The following is a 20556-nucleotide window of genomic DNA, read 5'->3' as shown; positions in this document are numbered from 1 at the left end:
ACTAGATCATAATTCAATTATGGTGTGTTTGTAATCAACCAAGTTAAACGACACATTGGGTCTACAGCCTTGAAATTTCTTATTTGTTTTCCTCGCCTTATTTGTGCTATCCTTTTGTCTTAGAAGCCTAATCTTCTTACTGCTTCAGGTTGGCCCATCTCCAAGTATTTTCTCCATCAGTCCTAAACTTGTGTAAGTTCTTGATGTTCCTGATCTGGATACTACCACGACTACTTACCATCTTGATGGTTTAACTCAAGATTTAATAGCTTTTTCGTTTGGTGGTCGTATTCTTCAGCTACTTTCGACTGCATCACGTGATCTGGAGTCTTTGGTGTGCCAACTTCAAGAGAAAAAGGCTGAAGCGGATGAGGTTTTACTGATCGCGATCTGTTTTATCTTGGGAGGTGGGTGCTTCCTCTTCTCAACAACGACGTTGATGTTTTTTTTTTTTTTTTTTTACATCCAGAAAGGCGGAGCTGTTTGTGGTTTGGTGGAAATTTCTAATTGATTTTCTACTCCTGATTATGATGTGTTTTTGCTCTAAGCACTGATATATTTTAGCTTGTTTTGTGTTGTTCTATTGATGTTATTGTTTTTGTCAAGACTTTCTTTAAGACATATGTACTTATTGTTGAATGGTAGTTTGTTTTGTTCTGCCTATAAAAAAAAATTATAAGCCAAATGGGGAGTATGTTGGAGTTTTTTTTTGTTGGCTTTATAATTTTCTCTAAGGCAGTAGTTCTATAGATGTCTCAAATAAAGTATTAACATCTAAGGTGGTCGTCGAAGTTGATCATGTGATTTTTGTCGGAGATTGTAGTCGGAGGTGGTTGTCAGAGCCCGAATGTTAATCGCATGAAGGTGGTATTAGAGTTGCTTGTTGGAGTTCTTCGTCGAAGGTAGTTGTTGAAGCCACGAGTAGGTCGTTGAAGTTGCTTGTTTAAAGGTGGTCATTGAAGGTGTTTTTCATCGGAGTTTGTAGTCGGAGGTGGTTGTCGGATTCTATGAAGGTGGTTGTCGGAGTTGGTCATCGAATTTTGTTGTCGGAGTTGAGTCAATGGAGGTAGTTGCCAAAGCTCGAAATTGGTTATCGAAGTTGGTCGCGCGAAGGTTGTCGAAGCCCTGAGTTGATCGTCGGAACTGTCATCAAAGGTGGTTGTCGAAGCCCGGATTTCATCTTCGGAGTTTTCATCGGAGGTGGTTATCAGAGCCTAGAGTTAGTTCCCCGTATGTGACAGTAGTCAATGGGTGAAGTCATTAAAAATATTGGAAGAAGGGAGTGTTGGGGTGAGTTGGTAAAATATACCAACTCAACTCCATCAACATTTAAAGTTTGTGGACCAAACAATGAGTTGGTATATTATACCAACTCTACTCAACTCATGTTGGTGAGCCAAACACCACATTAGACACTCAAGGATATAATATATAAATTTGAAACTGGAAGAGCTTATTAGAAAGATTTTAAATATAAACCTCTTATGATTGAAGTAAAATGAACTTCAAAAAGCATGAATCGCTGTACTTAAAAATATAATTGGCCCAAAGAATTCAATCAAAGATGAGGCTTAAGAAAGTCAACTCATTCTCAAATTTTTTAATATGGTTAATATATAAAAAGTGTACGCTCAAGGTTTTTAGACTATTGGAATCTGGATTCCTCACCTCCATGTTTATATGCTTACACACCAAGTTGTCTTTTTTTTTTTTTCTGGTGTTTTTTTCTCCAAGTTGCTATTTTTCAACTCTCGAGAACATCATTAAGAACCCAAGGCACCAAAAAAAGCCACATCGCCCACAAAGAAATTCAATTTGTCAATTATTATACTCCAAATGTGGGGTGTTGTTGTGTTTCGGCATTTTGGCAGAGCATTATAAATAGAGATTTGATAACAAAATCAAACACAAAACTCATCTCATCAACATATTGATTTGCTTGAAGCAAGAAGTTGCGTTTGAAAATTGTTCGTGGAAGTGATGTCAAGCACCGCAGGTCAAGTCATCAAATGCAAAGGTTGGTTCGTACATAACCCCATTTCAAATGTAGTTATTCGCGGTGGATGGATTAATTTTGATTGATGATCAGATTTAATTGGTGGATGTAATTCTAATAATTTAGTTTGTTATGCTTTGGATTATACAGCTGCAGTGGCATGGGAGGCTGGAAAGCCACTGGTAATTGAGGAAGTGGAAGTGGCACCACCACAAGCTAATGAAGTCCGTGTCAAGATCCTCTTCACTGCTCTTTGCCACACTGATGTTTACTTCTGGGAGGCCAAGGTCTAATTTCAACACTTTATTCTAAAAACTTCAATTTGACTTTGTGGGTCTTCTCAAAATTGCATCTTTTTTGTACATTTCAGGGCCAAACACCTCTGTTTCCTCGAATATTCGGGCATGAAGCTGGAGGGTATGTTACACACACACACACACATATATATATATATATGTATAATATTTTTCTATTAGAATTACTAAATATATATATAATTATAATTACTTGTGTTTGTAAAAATTAAAACAGAGTTGTCGAGAGCGTAGGGGAAGGGGTGACCAGTCTGAAAGCAGGCGACCATGTACTGCCAGTGTTCACAGGGGAGTGTGGGGAATGCCGTCATTGTAAGTCGGAAGAGAGCAACATGTGCGATCTCCTTCGAATCAACACTGACCGTGGAGTGATGATCAGCGACAACAACACACGATTCTCTAAAAACGGACAACCAATTTACCACTTTGTGGGAACCTCGACATTTAGTGAATACACAGTTGTCCATGTTGGATGTTTGGCCAAAATCAACCCTTCTGCCCCCCTTGACATTGTGTGTGTTCTTAGTTGTGGCATTTCCACTGGTCTTGGTGCCACTCTGAATGTTGCTAAGCCCACTAAGGGATCCTCTATTGCTATATTTGGATTAGGTGCTGTTGGCCTTGCTGTAAGTATATTTTCAATTTCAATTTCAATTTCTCTCTCTGTGGTTGATTTTGAATTATATATTAAGAATCATCACTTTCTTCTAATTTATAGGCTGCTGAGGGTGCAAGAATTGCTGGGGCATCCAGGATCATTGGAGTCGATCTCAATCCAAGTCGATTTGAAGAAGGTATAAATTACTCATCATTAATTAATTAATTCCTGCATGCCCCTCCAGTTCAATATTCGATAATCAATATGCTTATTTTCTCTTATTTATTTTTAAACCACAGCTAAAAAATTTGGTGTCAATGAGTTTGTGAATCCAAAGGATTATGACAAACCTGTCCAACAGGTAATTATAATTCATTCATTAATTTATTCATTAGTTTTTTTTAAAAAAACAAAAAAAAAATAAAAAATTAAACAGGTAATTATATGAATTGATTAAGAACAAGTAATAATGATTGATGAATTATTTCCACATACATACAGGTGATTGCTGAGATGACAAATGGAGGAGTTGACCGAAGTGTTGAATGTACAGGAAGCATCCAAGCAATGATCTCAGCCTTTGAATGTGTTCATGATGTAATTTTTTATTTTTTTTTTTCTTCATTCATTAGCATATATAAATTAGATTACATAATGCTCTAATAAATTAGATTACATAATGTATCTAATTCTGACATTCAATAATATCAATATGCTTATTTTCTCTTATTTATTTTTAAACCACAGCTAAAAAATTTGGTGTCAATGAGTTTGTGAATCCAAAGGATTATGACAAACCTGTCCAACAGGTAATTATAATTCATTCATTAATTTATTCATTAGTTTTTTTTAAAAAAACAAAAAAAAAATAAAAAATTAAACAGGTAATTATATGAATTGATTAAGAACAAGTAATAATGATTGATGAATTATTTCCACATACATACAGGTGATTGCTGAGATGACAAATGGAGGAGTTGACCGAAGTGTTGAATGTACAGGAAGCATCCAAGCAATGATCTCAGCCTTTGAATGTGTTCATGAGACTCATCATGCAATGCACTCTCCATGAATGAGAAGACTCTAAAGGGAACCTTCTTTGGGAACTACAAAACTCGCTCAGACATTCCCAATGTGGTTGAGCAGTACTTGAACAAGGTTAGTATCAATCACTAATTAATTCCTTTTCAAAGTTTCTCTCTTGTTCTAAATTAATCTATATTAATTGATCATGTAGGAGCTTGAATTGGAGAAATTCATCACTCACTCTGTTCCCTTTAATGAAATCAACAAGGCATTCGACTACATGCTCAACGGACAGTCTATCCGATGCGTCATTCGAATGGATCATCATTGATCAATCTTGAAAACAAATTCAATATACTGTTTTCCATGACTTTTGTCTCATTTGTTTGTCCATCTCTTGTTTCTTAGAATTATTTTTGTAATTATGTGTGTGATTCTACTTTCTTATATTATCTTCTGGTGTAATACTTCTTGATGTAATTACACTTTATTCTTATATTATCTTTTGGTGTATTTCTGAGTAACTTCTTGATGTAATTACACTTTACTACCTTCTATTAAACTTTTATTAATTTTGTTTGTTATGTTTCATTCAAAATATATATACTTTTCATTTCTTCATATAGAAAATTCAAATCCTTGCCCTCATATTATCTTACTAAAAAAATCAGTAATAATAAAATAACCCATCATTCATTTTGTAACACATTTAATTAGTTAATGAAGATGCAAATTCCAATTTTGATTCTTTCACGTTTGTTTAGGGAGAGATGGAATCAAGAGTAGTATTATAGCAATGATCTTTATAATTATTCCATGGCATAAAGATTCTGATTCTGATTTCTGATGAAATAAAAAATAAAAAATTACATGGGCCACCAGAAATTCATTGTTATTCTGATTCTCGTGGTTTATGAATTTAAAAAACTCTTTTTGTTTTATGGGTTTTGTCATGATTTTTCTTTTTTTTTTTTTTTTTAACAATATTATATGGTAGGGAGATCAAATGGTTTTTATGAAATTAAAGGTAGACATTAGTATATTTGTTTGATAAAATTTCACTTTTAAAAGATATTATATTTGAAAATTTTTAAACCCATTTGGTTTTTAATTGAAATTTTGGCTAATCACACATCAGCTCATTTTATTAAAATTAGGGTTGATGATGCATAAAGGGTAAACTCAAAAACACTATGTCTCTATTCGCACAAGATTCCAAAAAAAAAATTATTTCTTGAAAGTCTTCTGCTTGTTGATGAATTCTCTTGTCTCTCTGAGGACTTCAGTAGGACTTCAGTCTTCTCTTGTCTCTCTGAAGTATAGAATTGTTGACCCCTCCAAATGAGGAGAGCTCATCTATTTATAGAGTTCACAAGTGGGCTTGGGCTTGGTTGATCCATGGGTCTGGCCTTTGGGCTCAAATAGTTGGATTTGAGCTTGGTTGGTCCATGGGTTGGCCTTTGGGCCCAATTAATCAGATTTAGGCCTGATTTGACATTTGGGTCAAATTCAGCTCATTTTTTTGACTTAGTTGGACTATGACCTAAATAATAATATTAAATTGGGTTCAATTAATCTTATCTGATTCAACGGTCATGATAAAACCACGTGGCGTCATCGAAATTTGTCTTCAACTTCAATTCAAGACATATGTCAACTCCTAATTGAGCCCAAATTTAATGATTTGGAATTTCATCATTAATTTAGTAAATGACATGGCAACGTGTGGTTGGTCTAAAATTTCTCATTCAACAAATGCCCCAAATTTATGCACATACATGAGTGGATGAATCTCGAAAAATATAAAGTTGGAATCAAAATCCAAATATATTTGTTCTTGAATTTGACCTTAATTGATATGTCAGTCAAACTATGAATTTAGTACATAAGTTAACTTGAATTGGGGATAAAATTTGAAATATCGCCAAATTTATGAAAAATTTTGAGCTTTGTCCCAATTTAATTTGATTTGGATTTAAGATAAAATTTAAAATTTGGGATATGCCCAAATTTGAATAAAAGGTGATTTTTTTTTATCCGCTCAATAAGATACTTGAATTTGGAATATGGCAAAATTTTAATTTAGGATGAATTTTAGATCTTTCCCACAACTTGATTTAGAACCTAAATTTAGATGAATTTGATATAAAATTTGGAAGATATTCAAATTTTAATTTGAGATTTTATCCTTAATAATATGGTTTGAGGATAAAAGTCTGATGATTTGGATTTTGGATAAATTTGGAATATGCCCAAATTTTAATTTGACTTAATAATTTGGGATAAAAGTATGATTTGGTGATTTAGGTGGGATAAAATTTGGAATATGCCCAAATTTTAATTTGAGATTTTATCTTTAATAATTTGGTTTGAGTATAAAAGTCTCATAATTTAGATTTGGGATAAAATTTGGAATATACTAAAATTTTGATTTGAGATGTTATTTGCAATTTAATGTTGAACAATTTTGATTTTGAATAAAATTTGGAATATGGTCAGATTTTAATTTATGATTTTATCCACAATTTAAATTTGACTTTGAATAAAATTTGGAATATGTCCAAATCTTAGTTGAAGATAAATTTGTTTAATTTAATTTGAAATTAGGATAGAATCAAATTAGAAAATTTGATAAAAAATCTAATATTTTAAATCAAATCTTTTATTTGATTTAGATTTCCTAATTTGTTATAGAATCAGGGAACCTCTATAAATAAGACCCCAAACCCCTCCATTATCTTCATTCCCTCCTCTCCTTATAATCTTTCCTTTCTCTCCTTTTCCTCTTTTTCTTTCTTTTTTTTTTAAGAAAATTTTGTATTTTTTTCTCTCTTTTTTTCTTCTTTTTTTCTTCTTTTTCTTTTTTCTTTACTTGCCTTTTTTTTTTAATTTGTCCCCCTTACTCTTTTGTAGGAGCTAAAGCGCAACTCAAGGGAGTACAACCGCGTTTTTTGTAGGATGACCTTGGTATGGTCTATCTATTGTATGCCTGTTCATGCTTTCTGATCGTCATGTGAGGGTCCTGCAAGGCTTACAACTCTCCATGTTTTCACCCTAGGAAGGATCCCGATAAGGTCTACCTTGTAACACTGTTCGCATATCCTGATCGTTATGGGATGGGCCCTGTAAGGCTTACAACTCTCCCATGCTTTCACCCTAGGGAGGATCCCGATAAGGTCTACCTTGTAGCACCATTCACATATCCTGATCGTCATGGGAGGGGCCTTGTAAGTCTTACAACTCTCCCATGCTTTCACTCTAGGGAGGATCCCGATAAGGTCTACCTTGTAGCACCGTTCACATATCCTGAACGTCATGGGAGGGGGCCCTGCAAGGCTTACAACTCTCCCAAATTTGAAGATAAGGGAAATATGCCATTGAGACTTATATGCCATTAAACTTTGAAAATGAGAAGAATATGCCATCAAGCTTTTGAGCAGAGTCAAGTTGGCTAGAGTCGATCTTGCGTACAAGGCGAAGCCGGACGTACCAGAGTTGCCCTCGCATATGAGGTAGAGCTTGGCAAACCAAACTTGATCTCGCATATGAGGTGGAACCACACCCACATTTTTTTAGAGGAAGCGAAGCTACACCAATTTTGGAGAAAGGGTGAAGTTGTACCAACATTTTGGAGAGAAACGAAACTGCACCATGACTTTGGAGATAAAGCGAAGTCGCATCATCAATTTGGAGATGAAGCGAAGCCACGCCACAACTTTGAAGATGAGGCGAACCACGCCAAACTTTGGAGATAAAACGAAACTGCGCCAACATTTTGAAGATGAAGCGAAGTCGCACCATCAATTTGGAGATGAAGCGAAACCACACCATGACTTTGAAGATGAAGCGAACCACGCCAGACTTTGAAAATGAAGCGAAGCTGTATCATGATTTTGAAGATGAAGCGAAGTTGTGCCATCAATTTGGAGATGAAGCAAAGCCACGCCATGATTTTGAAGATGAAGCGAACCACGCCAGACTTTGGAGATGAAGCGAAGCTGCGTCATGATTTTGTAGACTCACTCATTGAAGATGGAGCCGAGCCATGCACACCGACCATGAACTTGAAGATGAAGTGGAGCCATGTACACTGATCTTGAGCTTAAAGATGGAGCGAAGCCATGCACATCAACCTTGAACTTGAAGACGGAGTGGAGCCATGCACACCGACCTTGAACTTGAAGATGGAAGTGGAGCCATGCACACCAATCTTAAACTTGAAGATGGAAGCAGAGCCATGCACACCGATCTTGAATTGAAGATGGAAGTGGGGTCATGCACGTCAATCTTGAACTTGAAGATGGAAGTGGGGTCATGCACGCCAATCTTGAACTTGAAGATGGAGCAGCATCGATAGAGCCTTTGAACTTAAAGATGGAGAAGCATCGACGAGACCTTCACGTTTGAGTTTGACAAAGCATCGGCAAATCCTCTGCATTTGAGTTTGATGAAGCATCGGAAAATCCTCTGCACTTGAGCTTCAAGAATCGGTGAATCCTCTGCATTTGAGCTTGAAGCATCCGTAAATCCTCCGCACTTGAATTTGATGAAGCATCGATGAATCTTCACATTGAGCTCGACTTCGCGACTTTGAGCATGAAGATGCCATTGAAAAGCATCCAGACTTGAGCATGAAGATGAAACATCGATGAAACCTCTAAACTTGAAGATGGAAGAGCATCCGAGTTTGATTTCGAAGAGGAAACGAAGTGCATTCCAAGCGTGTGCCTTTTATTTACTGTGCTAGCTCCTTACGAGGGATGAACTTCTTCAATCCATTATGTTGCCCCCAATAGGGATTAACATCTTCAATCTGGAGTGTCATTCTTTAATGGGGATGATCAACATCAATCTTGTAGTATCATATTTGCGTGGTTGTCGTACCTCTTCTGATGGACTAGACTTAAATTTCTTTAAGTTCCCTTCGTACCTTTAAAGAAATGGATCAAATCATGACGTAGTTCAAGTTTTTTTTTTTTTTTTTTTAAATGGACCGAACTTGAAGTTTCTTTCAAGCTGCCTACATACCCTTCATAATGATAGGGATCAAGTCATGATGTAGTTCAAGAAGAATGTTTTTTTTTTTAACTGGACTGAACTTGAAGTTTCTTTCAAGCTGCCTACATACCCTTCATAATGATAGGGATCAAGTCATAATGTAGTTCAAGAAGAATGTTTTTTTTTTTTTTTTGCGTGATTGAACTTAAATTTCTATAATTTGCCTACGTACTCTTTATAATGACAGGGATCAAGTCGTAACGTAGTTCATACAAAGATTTTTTTTTTTTTTTTTTGGAGGGGGCCATTCACATTTTAAGCTCATGGGGGCCAGGAGCATCATGCAGTTTAGGCTCTTGCGATGAGGAGCTTCTTCATTTAAACTTTAGAAGCTCTTATTTCATCATGGTTTTGATTATCCTCTTCATTGTAGGATTCGTCAATATGATGAGTGTTGACTTCACTATCAAGGAACCTTTTGTACTTGTGTCAACAGAAAATTTCTTCTTCATGCGTGAAGGGACACGACTGTGAATCTTTTCGTCGTTGTTTTCTTCAGGGAATGACATTGGCTTCAAGATTTTCATCCTTCCTTTACGTTGATCGCTTGTTGTTTTGAGACGATCAAAAGCAGATGTTGAAGGTTGATCTTTCTTTAATGTGGATATACTTAGCCTTTTGAAGGCTGAAGTTCGAGCAGAAGTAGTCGTTGGACATTGGTCTTCTTCTCCTACCGTGGCCAAACTCAATCTTTGAAAAACTGAAGATCGAGCACTTGAAGGCTTAATACGATCGAAGACAGAAGTTCTTTGCCTCATTTCTTCTGAGTCGTTTACTTCTTCAACAGTCACATGATTGTTGTCGACTTCCACTATGCCAACAGTGTGACATGCAATAACTTCTGATACTTTCTCTAGATGATTATTGAGAAAGCTTCTTGGGAGAAATTTTGCCGAAGTTGTCGGCCGTCGGAATTGAGGAAAATCCTTGTCTTCTTTCTTAGCAGGCTTAGGCTTCCGTGTCATCTTTTTGCCTTTCTTTTTATGAGTCTTGTTTCTTCTTCTATAGCTTCGATAGGAACGTGACTCTTTTTGGGTAGAGTTTCGTTGTCTTCTCTTTCGATGAGTCACTACTATCCACCCTTCGTAGTCATCTTCAACAAGCTCATCTTTCTTTTCGAAATTTGCTATTTGAATCTCTTGTTGGAACCAAACAACTATAGGCTCGAATTCTCCAAACTGGATCAGGCTTTGTCTTTGAGCATGGGACACAGACAGTAATGGAACATTTGAAGTCGCCGTTACTGTAGCGTGATTTGTCTGAGCTACTTTATCCAAATCTAGCTCAATCTTCTTTTCACGAGCCAACTTCATAATTCGTTCCTTCAGCACGAAGCACCTTTCAACTGGGTGACTAATGACCTGATGATACTTGCAGTAGTTAGGATCATCTATTTTTCCTTCTTGTTTCGGCCGCTTGCATTTCGGTAGCTGAATAAGTTGTTTCTCTAATAGTTGCTCTAACATATCTGCCACATTAGAGTCAGGGAATGGATAAACCTTCTCTTGTCATTCTTTAAGAGTTGGACGACGCTTCTCGCCCTCATTGTGCCTTCTTTCAAATTTTGTTTGTTTTCTCTTAAAGGAAAATTTTAGCGGGGTCACATGAACGACCATAGATTCTTTTGTGGCACTACCCACGATCTTTTCAGTGCCCTTGGCATCATTTTTGTATTTTCTCCCTTCAGAGACTAGGAAATCTTTAGTTCCCCTGTTGGCAATGCTCAGCTCCATATCATGAGCGCATGTTGCCAACTTCTCAAACGTACGAGATTTTATCCCTTGTAGGATGTAGAGAAGCTCCCAGTGCATATCTTGAGTGCACTTCTCCACTGCAGATAATTTAGTAAGTCTATCTTTGCAATCTAGACTTAAAGCTCTCCATCGGTTGATATAATTGACGACTGTCTCTCCCTTCCACTATTTGGTGTTCGTCAGCTCCATCATGCTAACAGTGCTCCTTGTACTGTAGAAGCGGTTCATGAACTCCCTTTCTAGCTGTTCTCAACTGTCAATCACTTATGGCTCCAAATCAGTATACCAATCGAAAGCATTTCCTTTCAAGGTACGGACGAACTGCTTGACTAATTGGTCTCCTCTGGTTATTGCATTTTCGCAGGTTTCAATGAAGTGTGCAACATGTTGTTTTGGATTGCCCTTTCCATCAAACTGCTAGAACTTTGGAGGTTGATACCCAGCTCGCATTCTTAGGTTGTCGATTCTCTTGGTGTATGGCTTCGAGTACATAAAGGAAGTTTGCAACGGTCCTCCGTACTGAGCTCTTATGGAGTTTGTGATCATATTCTAGAGCTGTTGAACTGAAAGAGAGGCAACAGAGATGGGTTGTGGTGGCTGACTTTCCTGCAAGATAGTCTTTCCTTTGTCATTGGCTTTTGTAGTTGGGGATTGACTTGATTCAGTAGTATCTTGAGCTTGTATCTGATCTCTTAAAGCAGCGATTTCATGATCTCGCTCCTCTACAGCCTTCATTAGGAGATTTATCTTTACCTCCATCTCTGCCATGGTCGACTCAGTTGTTACGTCAGTCATCATGACAGACACTACATCAAAATGTGATTCTTTCTCTAGTAGATCCGTAGTAGAAGCATAGTTGTCGAACAAGGGATTTTTTCTGATGACAATCCCGCCTTTAGGAGATTCCATCAGCTGGTCCTAGATTTCCTCTGTGATGACAGAGCTTATGTAAGTGTTGTTTGCGATGGTAGCTTTGGATGCAACTTTCTTTGGTGCCATTTGTAGATTTGTTAGACTTGGATGACGAGAGAGAGATGAGAGGTAGAGATATTCCATTGGGCATGCCAATTTGTTCGCACGAGATTCCAAGAAAAACTTCTTTCGTAGAACTTGAACTTTGTATTTGTATTAATTTTGTGGAAAGTGTGTACAATCTCTAATACATAGTATTTTGATGCTTTCAAAATAAACTATAAACTTTAAGCTGGTTGATCTTCTTGGGTAATCGACCTTTGGGCTTGTTGATCTTCTTGGGTGATCGGCTTTTGGGCTTGTTGATCTTCTTAGGTGATTGGCCTTTGGGCTTTTTGATCTTCTTGGATGATCGACCTTTGGGCTTGATGATCTTCTTAGATGATCGGCCTTTGGGCTTGCTGATCTTCTGAGATAATCGGCCTTTGGGCTTGATGATCTTCTTGGATGATCGGCCTTTAGGCTTGTTGATCTTATTGGAGGATTAGTGTTCACATGAGACTTCCGGAGAAACTTGTTTCGTGGAGTTGAACTTGAGTTGGTATTGATATTGAAGTTTATTTGATGCAATGTGGTTCGATCTCTAATACTTGATCCTCTGATTCTCTCTCAGTGGGATAAATGTGCTTGACTTGAAGAAGAAAAGCACCGAACATTCTTGAAACAGAAGTCTTGGAAGAGTCTTCTTTGTGTCTTCAAGGGTCTTCTGTCTTCTAAGAGTGTAGTCTTGGAAGTCTTCTTCTTATTGATGAATTCTCTGGACTCTCTGAATGTAGAAAATGCTTGTATCTTCAAAGGACTTCAGTCTTCAGAATGCTTGCATCTTCAAAGGACTTCAGTCTTCAGAATGCTTGTATCTTCAAAGGACTTCAGTCTTCAGAATGCTTGTATCTTCAAAGGACTTCAGTCTTCAGAATGCTTGTATCTTCAAAGGACTTCAATCTTCAGGTGCGATGAGCTTCAGGAGTCAAGGAGTCTTCTGGTTATAGAGAATTCCCTGTAAGCTCTCTGGAGTATAGAATTTCTGACCCCTCTAAATGAGGAGAGCTTATCTATTTATAGAATTCACAAGTGGGCTTGGGCTTCGTTGATCCATGGGTCTGGTCTTTGGGCCCAATTAATCGGATTTAGGCTTGATTTGACATTTGGGTCAAATTCAGCCTATTTTTTTGACTTAGTTGGACTTTGACCTAAATAATAATATCAAATTGGGTCCAATTAATCTTATCTGATTCAACAGTCATGATAAAACCATGTGGCGTCATCGAAAATTGTCTTCAACTTCAATTCAGGACATATGTCAACTCCTAATTGAGCCCAAATCTAATGATTTGGAATTTCATGATTAATTTAGTAAATGACTTGGCAACTTGTGATTGGTCTCAAAATTCCCATTCAATATTCTCCATTACGGTCATTCGATCATGACAATAGGCTTATCAAATTTTAACTGTGATTAAGCCTAGACTATACATTTTGGCTAAATAGTCAAAATGGACGTGAAATTATAAATTAGATTGGAACAAGTAATTTAAGTTGCTCAGACCCAAAATTCACCCTAAATTAAGCCTTAAATTGAGTCTCAAATAAAATATTTTTATTAGACCAAGATCAAGTTCAATTTTTGGGCCTAAAATAACCCGTCCCAAGCCTATGAGTCCTCTATGAAAATAGAGGTCTTACCCTTCATTTCAAGGAAAGATTGGAAGAAAGCAAGAAGATTGAAGCTCTGAAGATAAAAGAAAGCTCTCTCAAGTCTTTAAAAACGAAAGCTCCAAAGATCACTTTTTATCTTTTAAAGATCTAAAAATCAAATCTCAAAAGACACTTCCACAAAATCAGAAGATAGAAGTTGGAAGCTTCAAAGGAATCCAAAGAGAATTCAAAAAGTATAATAATCTCTAAACTCTTGAAAATCAAACACGTCTTTAAAGATGTTGAAAAGTTCTTGATAAATCCACATTTGAAAATAAGCTGCAACACCCTTGAAACAAATTAATATTGAGAACAAATTGCAAGAAAAGCAAATCAGTTGTTATAAGTTGTAATCATTATACATTCAATCAACTACTAAATTAAAATCTTATTGAACACCCTCAACATTGGCTGAGTTTTTATACATAAAATTGTATTGTGTAACAAATTAAGATTAGGGTGTAGCAAGTATGACTCTAACTTTTCAGATTTTGCAGATATGGCAAAAATTATCCTATCACTAAGATTACATTACTCATCAAGAAGATATTTCTCATTTAAAAAAAATCTTATTCCAAAATTATCCTTGAAGAATTTTACTTCATTTTGGAGAGAAGAGACAAGTTTTTCGATAGTGGAAACTCACGACATATGATTGGAGAGAAGAATTATATCTCTGAGCTAAAGGCTGTAAGTTCTGGACAAGTCACCTTTGGAGATGGGGCAATTGGAAAAATTGTTGGAAAATGGAAGCTCCAATATTTAGGTCTACCATTCCTTGATGATGTGATGCTTAAGGAATGCCTCACGACTAATCTTACTAGTATAAGCCAACCATGTGATCAAGGGCTCAATGTTAATTTCACTAATTAAAGAAAATTTTTGTCATAGAAAATGATAAAACTCTGGTTATGACAAATACGCACTCTTCTGATAACTGTAATCTGTGGTCCTCTAATATATCTAATCAGGTGTGCAATGTCATTCTTCGAGATGAGACGTTGTTGCGGCACAAGCATCTTGGCCATGTAAGCATTAAATCTATTCAAAAGGTCATATCTTAAAATGTCATTATTAGGCTTCCCTCAATGCATTGTGATAATGGGACAATCTATGGAGAGTGTCAGACATGTAAGCAAATAAGAGTCTCACACAAATAGGTAAAGAAAAAATCCTAGAGCTTATACATATGGATCTTATGGGACCAATGTAAGTTAAAAGTCTCGATGGTAAACGATATGTTCTAGTCTTTGTTGATGACTTCTTTTGGCACCCTTTCTTAGAAACAAGTCTAATGTTTTTAATGCTTTCAGAAACTTAGTTATACAGTTGTAGAAAAAGAAAAATGTCCATATTATACGATTTCAATGTGATCATGAACAAGAAATCGAAAATGCTCAATTTTTTAAATTTGCAGTGCTAAAGGTATTCATCATGAGTCTATGCCTATTACTCCTCAGCAAAATGAGATTGTGAAACGAGAAAGTCGAACGTTACAAGAAATGGCTTGGACCAAGTTACATGCTAATGGTCTACCTCTTCAATTGTGGGCTAAGGCTATTAACACCGCATGTCATATCACAAACGGGTAGCTCTTCGTCCAAGCACCTCCAGCACTAATGTTAAATACTCTCATAAGCTGTTTGTAGAAAATAACAAGGTTTTTAAATGGGTTTAATTGGGTTTTTTGGAAAAATTAAAGGCTCAATGGCATTATCGTAATTATTGAGCAGTGGCAAACTTGTAATTATCACTTCTTCCCCAAATTAAGGCAGTATGCACGTGTTTTTTTGCCAAGGAAAATAGGAGTCGCGTGTGAGGTTGATCTGGCAGCCGCTGAAGCAGATTGGAGGAATTGAAGCTACCTAGGGAGATCGGTTGAAGCCGTCTTGGTTGGCCGCTTGGTTCCATCCGACGAGCTCGTCAGAGAAACAGTGGTCTCGATTCCGGCGACACTGAAGGTAAAGCTGTTTTGCAGCGTGAACGATCAGGTGAGGCAGTCATCCAGTCGTGGGTTTTCTCAGTGCCGGTTTGAACGTTGGTGTGGAGTTCGATTTCGCCTTGGAGGCTGCTTCTGGCAACAGCGAAAGATACGCGCGACCCTGTGCGTGATTTTCCGATCAGAGGTGATAGCACACTGTTTTTGGGCTGTTTTTGCAGCTGATTGTTCTCAGTTTTCAGAGCCGACATTGTGTGCGGATCTCTCGGTATCAGTGGATACAAAAATTACAGATTGGTGATTTCGTTGATTATCTGTAATTTGTAAAATTTCTTTATTGCTCATTAATAAATTAATTCAAGCTGGTTCTCAAAGTGGATGTAGACCAAACTGGTCGAACCACTATATATCTTGGTGTTCTTTACTGCTTTCGATTTATTTCTGCTGATTGTTTGCGTTCTGTTTGGCCATCTAAGTTAGGTTCAGAAACTCGCACAAGTGGTATCAGAGCTCCATTGATCCAAAGAGGGTGTGTGGTAGTGTGTGCTAGCATATTCTTTGTTCAGGATTATTTTGTTGGAATTAATTTGATAGATGGCTTCGATGTCTACACGGTTCGAAGTTGTTAAATTTTATGGGAAAGGTGATTTCGGGTTATGGAGGAAAAAGATTAAGGCTATTTTGGTACAACAAAAGGTAGCCAAAATCTTAGACGAAGATAACCTTCCACCAACAATTACAGAAGCTGAAAAAAGGATATGGATGAGATGACCTATTCGACAATAATTATGTATCTGTCAGATAGAGTGCTTAGGCTAGTAGATGAGGCCACTACTACAGCGGAGTTGTGGAAGAAACTGGAAAGTCTTTATTTGACCAAGTCTGTGCCAAATAAATTATATCTAAAGGAGAAATTCTTTGGATATAAGATGGACTCAAGTAAAGGCTTAGAAGAGAACCTAGATGAATTCCAGAAGATTATAGTTGATCTCAATAACATCGATGAGAAGATGTCGGATGAAAATCAAGCAGTTATTCTTCTGAATTCTTTGCCAGAATCGTATCGAGAAGTTAAGGCAGCTATTAAATATGGACGGGATTCATTATCCATGAATATAGTGTTGGATGCCTTGAGAACGAGAAATCTCAAGATTAAAAAGGAACGCAAGGATGGAGAGTTACTCATGGCCAGAGGCAAAAATGAGAGAAAGAACGGAAAAGGAAAAAAGTCGAGATCCAAGTCGAAATCAAAGGGGAAAAGCAAAAAGTGTTTCCTATGTCATAAAGAAGGACACTTTAGAAAAAATTTCCTTTTGAATAAGAGCAAGGAAGCATCAAGTAGCAAGCATGCAGGGGATTCTAGTGTAGCAAATATTACTGATGGGTATGATTCAGTAGAGGTTTTGGTGGTGTCCAGCAGAGACATTCAGAATGCTTAGATCATGGATTCAAGGTACACTTTTCACATGACTCCTAATCGGGATTTCTTTATTGACTTTCAGGAAAATGATGGGGGATCAGTTCTGCTTGGTGATAAAGATGCTTGTGATGTAAAAGGAATTGTGTCAATTCGAATTGAAACACATGATAGTATGATCAAAATTCTTACAAATGTAAGGTATGTTCCAGAACTCAAACGAAATCTAATTTCTCTGGGCGAATTAGATAGAGCAGGTTATTTTTATAAATCTGATAATGGAGTTTTGAAGGTTATCAAGGGCTCTTTGGTTAAGCTGAAGGGGACCTTGAGGAATGGTCTTTATGTGTTGGAGGGTACTGCAGTTTCAAGTAGTGTTGTTGTTGCATCTGTGAAAGAAACAGATAAATCTATGTTATGGCATAACAGATTAGCTCATGTGAGTGAAAGAGGTCTGCAAGCTCTTTCACAACAAGGTTTGCTTGGAGGAGTTAAAGACATTGAACTCCCATTTTGTGAACATTGCATAATGGGAAAGTCTACTAGAGTGAAGTTTGGGAAAGGGAAGCATTCTACCAAAGAAATTTTGGATTATATTCATTCAGATTTGTGGGGTCCTAGAAAGATACCTTCTATGGGAGGTTCGAGATACTTTATGTCGATCATTGATGAATTTTCAAGAAAGGTATGGATGTATCCACTGAAACAGAAGGATGAAGCTTTTGGAAAATTTCTTGAATGGAAAAAGCAGGTTGAGAACCAGACAGGCAGGAAGGTAAAGTATCTGAGGACAGACAATTGTTTGGAATTTGTGAATCACAAATTTGATAAATTTTGAAAATCTGAGGGAATTACGAAGAATTTCACTGTTATGTACACTCCATAGCAGAATGGTTTAGCTGAGAGGTTCAACAGAACAATTATGAAGCATACAAGATGTCTCTTGACAAATGTTTCATTACCCTTGAAGCTTTGGGGGGAAGCTACCCAAACAGCCTGTTATCTTATTAATAGGAGTTAGTCTTCCACTTTAGGCCTAAAGACTCCTCTGAAGATATGGACAGGAAAAGCTCCAAGCTTGGATCATCTCAGAGTGTTTAGATGTTCAACTTATGCTCATGTCAAGGAAGGGAAGCTGAATAAGAGGCCACTGAAATGTATGTTTATTGGCTATCCTCAGGGTGTTAAAGGATATAAACTTTAGTGCTTAGAAGAGGGCAGAAATAAATGCATTATCAGCAGAGATGTGACCTTTAATGAAACAGAGATGCCATTTCGTGTTAAAGAGTAGCAGAAACAGCAGACAGTTGATCAAGTTGAGGCAGATGTTAGAATTAATTCTAAAGCATAACCATCAGTTAGTTCAGGTGATTCCAGTGATCAGTCATCCAGTTCTGATGGTAGACAGCCTCAACTGCAGAGGACTTTGATTGATGAGGGAGCTTTTGGTGAAGAAAGCTCAAGTAACAGTGACCTACAGAACTATCAGCTTACAGTTGACAGGCCTCAGAAGGTGAGGCAAGCTCCTACGAGGTATAGTTATGCTGATTTAGTTGCTTATGCTCTTACTTGTGCAGCTGACAGTATTAAAGCAGAGCCTTTTACTTTTGAGGAGGCTATTGTATTTGATTTGAAGGAACAGTGGAAGGATGCTATGGAAGCAGAGTTGTTCTCGTTGCAGAAGAATCAAACATGGTCATTGGTTCCAAAGCCTCCTAATCAGAAACTCATTCAGTCAAAGTGGATTTATAAAATCAAGTCAGGTACAGAAGGTGACAGCAAACCTAGGTATAAGGCTAGACCGGTAACCAAAGGCTACATACAAAATGAGGGAGTTGATTTTCATGAGATTTTCTCTCGGTGGTGAGGTATTCGTCCATTCGATTAATTTTATCTATTGTTGTTCACTTTGATATGTTTGCTGAACAGATGGACGTCACCACAGCTCTCCTTCATGGTGAATTAGAGGAAGTGATCTACATGGCTCAACCTAAGGGCTATGAGGTGAAAGGAAAGGAAGACATGATTTGTCGTCTTCACAGGTCCATCTATAGGTTGAAGCAATCGCCAAGACAAAGGTATATCAGGTTTGATACCTTTATTCTGAAGCAGGGGTTTCACAGGAGATCATATGATGCCTGCGTGTACTAAAAACTATCTCAAAAAGGTACATATACTTATCTACTTCTGTATGTAGATGATATGATTCCGGTGTCTACGGATTATTCTGAAATCTTTGATCTCAAGAAACGATTGAGTAGTGAATTTGAGATGAAAGATTTAGGTGATTTGAAAAGGATCCTAGGCATGGATGTGAAAAGAGATAGGGAGAAAGGTTTGTTAACCATTTTGCAGGAGAGTTATGTGCATAAACTGCTTGAGAAGTTTCGACACCCTTAGCATCTCATTTTAGGCTTTCTTCATCTCAGTGTCCTGTTACTGAACAAGAAAGGTAAGAGATGGCTAATATTCCCTATTGTAATGCTGTTGGAAGTATTATGTATTTGATTATTTGTATTAGGCCTGACTTGGGATATGCTATGAGTATGATAAGTAGGTTTATGTCAAATCCTAGGAATGAGCATTGGAATGCAGTTAAATGGGTGCTTCGATATTTGAAAGGTAGTACCATTGTATCATTGTGTTTTAATAGGGATTGTGATAAATCAGCGCTGTTGGAAGGCTTCACAGATATAGATTATGCTGCAGACCTTGACAAAAGAAGGTCTCTATCTGGTCACATTTTTCGTTTGTTTGATAATGTGGTCAGTTGGAAGGTTGCTCTACATTCAGTTGTTGCCTTTTCTACTACTGAGTCAGAGTATATTTCAGTGAGTGAAGCTGTGAAAGAGGCAGTATGGTTGAAAAGGATAGTTGGTGAGTTGTTGTCGTAGGAGTTCATTCTTATTGTCCGTTGTGATAGCCAGAGTGTTATTCATCTTGCGAAGAATCCATCTCATCACAAACGGTCTAAGCATATCAATGTCAAATTTCATTTTATCAGAGAAGTTGTGTCGCAAAAAGATGTTGAACTAGTCAAGGTTCATACAGTTGAGAATTTGTCAAATATGTTAACCAAGGTTCTTCCAGCCCATAGGTTCAAATACCTATTAGATGGGTTGAATATTAAATCTGGATCATAGGAAGATTGGAGAATCAGCTTGGCACTTAAATATTCTTATTATAAGGGAGATTTGTAGAAAATAACAAGGTTTTTAAGTGGGTTTTATTGAGTTTTTTGGAAAAATTAAAGGCCCAATGGCATTATCGTAATTATTGAGCAGTGGCAAACTTGTAATTATCACTTTTTCTCCAAATTAGGGCAATATGCGCTTGTTTTTTTGCCAAGGAAAACAGAAGCCACGTGTGAGGTTGATCTGGCAGCCACTGAAGTAGATTGGAGGAATCAGAGCTGCCTGGGAGATCAGTTGAAGCTGTGTTGGTTGGCCGCTTGGTTCTGTCTGATGAGCTCGTCAGAGAGATAGTGAGCTTGTCTGAAGGTAAAGATATTTTGCGGCGTGAGCGATCGGGTGAGGCAGTTATCCGATCATGGGTTTTTTTAGTGCAGGTTCGAACGTTGGTGTGGCAGTTCGGTTTCGCCTTGGAGGCTGCTTCCAGCAGCAGTGAGATATGCACGAACCTATGCGTGATTCGCCGGTCAGAGCGATAGCACACTGTTTTTGGGCTGTTTTTGCAGCGGGTTGTTCTCAGTTTTTATAGGCGACATTGTGTGCGGATCTCTCGGTATCAGTGGATACAAAGTTTACAAATTGATGATTTCGTTGAT

General features: G+C 37.3%; 1 protein-coding gene across 1 annotated transcript; it reads left to right on the top strand.

Moving 5' to 3' along the window:
- The first annotated feature begins 1727 nt into the window (after nucleotides 1-1727).
- Nucleotides 1728-4532, top strand: LOC150033815 (alcohol dehydrogenase-like). The gene is made up of 9 exons (XM_090317570.1): nucleotides 1728-2017; nucleotides 2147-2283; nucleotides 2367-2413; nucleotides 2528-2936; nucleotides 3029-3104; nucleotides 3208-3269; nucleotides 3410-3562; nucleotides 3956-4066; nucleotides 4146-4532. The coding sequence occupies exons 1-9, from the start codon at nucleotides 1981-1983 to the stop codon at nucleotides 4263-4265; spliced, it is 1152 nt and encodes a 383-aa protein (XP_090173696.1). The 5' UTR covers nucleotides 1728-1980; the 3' UTR covers nucleotides 4266-4532.
- Nucleotides 4533-20556: the final 16024 nt, after the last annotated feature.

The sequence above is a fragment of the Benincasa hispida genome, chromosome 9 (assembly GCF_027475165.1).
Source record: "Benincasa hispida cultivar pf3 chromosome 9, pf3_genome.v1.1, whole genome shotgun sequence".
NCBI classification, from domain to species: Eukaryota; Viridiplantae; Streptophyta; class Magnoliopsida; order Cucurbitales; family Cucurbitaceae; genus Benincasa; species Benincasa hispida.
Note: the sequence above shows the minus strand (reverse complement) of the source record. Positions and strands in the feature narration are given on the sequence as shown.